At 50.0% G+C, this 1,919-nt stretch overlaps 1 protein-coding gene across 1 annotated transcript; it reads right to left on the bottom strand.

Annotated features, from left to right (window-relative positions):
• Positions 1-181: 181 nt before the first annotated feature.
• On the bottom strand, positions 182-718 carry LOC123097831 (uncharacterized). The gene has a single exon (XM_044519672.1). The coding sequence runs from the start codon at positions 644-646 to the stop codon at positions 404-406; it is 243 nt and encodes an 80-aa protein (XP_044375607.1). The 5' UTR covers positions 647-718; the 3' UTR covers positions 182-403.
• Between the last annotated feature and the right edge of the window lie 1,201 nt (positions 719-1,919).

The following is a 1,919-nucleotide window of genomic DNA, read 5'->3' as shown; positions in this document are numbered from 1 at the left end:
CAAATCATGCCTCCTGAAAATTGACATCGAAAATTCACTCACTCCCACTCCCAGTATGCACCCATATCAAACATGAGAGCGAGTGAAGCCCCGGTGCGAGAGTGTATTCTAGCACGCACGGCATAAACATAAATAGTTTAAATCACATTCCATCGTGGCAAGTAACGGCTTCCAGACAATAAAGAAGGAAGCACGTGGAGACATTATCATTTCATTGGTAGTTTCAGACTTTCAACACTAAGCAACTTGTGCACGAACAGTAAAGACTAATACTATAGTACACTTCAAACTTTGTGCATTAGAAGGTGACGACGCTTGAAACTCTCCAGCCTCGAGCCGTGGTCCGGCCGGGCGGCAAGTAAAATTAAGAAGGATAAGAAGAGGACCCCGCGAGTGTCTGTCACTAGAGGCGGTGGGCAGGGACGAGGCCGTCGTCAAAGTTCTGGGAGTAGCTCTTGAGGTCGTATCCAAAACTCACGGTGCGGCGCTTTGGGCGTAGCACGGCACGTCTCACCCTCCGGAAGAGCTGCCTCATGGGTGCTGGCGCCTGCCCCCACGACCCCGACCCGCCATGGCTCTTCCCCTCCATCATCTTCCGGCTGCTAATGCTCTTCGTCACGTGCAATGATCCTCCCAGAAACGCCATTGGTCGACCTTGATGAGATGATGCGGATGCGAGGTTACGGTTGATATGATTAAACACCGCTCTGCTGTGATTGATTAGGTAGCTTCTGATTGCAGAAATGGGGCTCCTCAGCAGCCATTTTATATGCTCGCCGAATGGACGGGGCTCCGACGCCTACCAGAACTATGGCCGGGCCCGCCACCACCCACGCGTACACTCACAGCTGACAAGGAAAATTCCCTTTACACAGCGAGTAGCCCATGGCAAAATCACATTTCGGGCATCTTTGGCTGTTGCCACCCTACACTACACACCCTACAGTCAGATTCGGATAAGTGTTGCATACTCAAAAGTAATTTCACTTGAGGCATCCATCGACAAATGTTGGTGTTTGCCATGTCACGACCAGTGCTTTTTAGTTCTAAATAGTGTTGAAACAGTCCCAAGAGAAGAAGCACTGGATCGTGTGCTGGTGCTCAGGTTCGGACATGCTCTGACTTTAATTTAGCCATCCACATTACCGAAAGATTGGCACGTCGGCAATACTTTTTGTGTGTTAATTAAGCTACGTAGGAACCATGTGGTATTGGTTAGTGACGACCCATATATCCGATCATGAATAGTTCTTTGGGACAAATCTTCATTAGAAAACAAACAAAGGCAGGAGAAGAACAAAGACGATTGCTACATCGTGCCGCTTTACACGCGCCACGGTCGCGGCCCATATATCCATTATCCCTTATCCATTGTTCAGTTAAGCTGAGCTAGCAGCAGTAAGCACTTTCTACTTTGTAAAGACCTACCACTTTCAACTTTTGTGCAGACCTAGGCTTACCCTTGGTTGAATTATTGATCAGTGGCTTACAACTTCTTCATTGGGGATGGCGAGCCTGTCAGCCGGCCAGCGTGCACCATGCGGATCGAGGCTGATTGCCGATCGCGGGAGGGGCGTGTTGTATATGCAACTTGAGAAGAGCCGCAGGCGGTGGCGGCGGCGGTGGCTTCAGCTCCAAACGGCTGCCCCGCGAGCGATCGATCAGGCGAGGGAGGCGTTTCGAACCCCCGAATACCTGAACCCAGTATGTTTCTAACGAATTGAGAACCACCTGCATGTGCACGAGGCCTGCTCATACACGGGCTAACCTATCTATTTCTCATACACGGGCTGTTGGGGGAAAAACTACTATCATGGACGTATGCATGATAGTAGTTTATTGTCTGGTAAAAGTAGAGAAGGGAACATGCTCTCTAAGGAGAAAACACCTTTCTCCTTCCCCCGTCGCCTCCCGCGAGT

Source organism: Triticum aestivum, chromosome 1B (genome assembly GCF_018294505.1).
Source record: "Triticum aestivum cultivar Chinese Spring chromosome 1B, IWGSC CS RefSeq v2.1, whole genome shotgun sequence".
Lineage (NCBI taxonomy): Eukaryota > Viridiplantae > Streptophyta > Magnoliopsida > Poales > Poaceae > Triticum > Triticum aestivum.
This window is presented reverse-complemented; position numbering and strand designations above follow the sequence as displayed.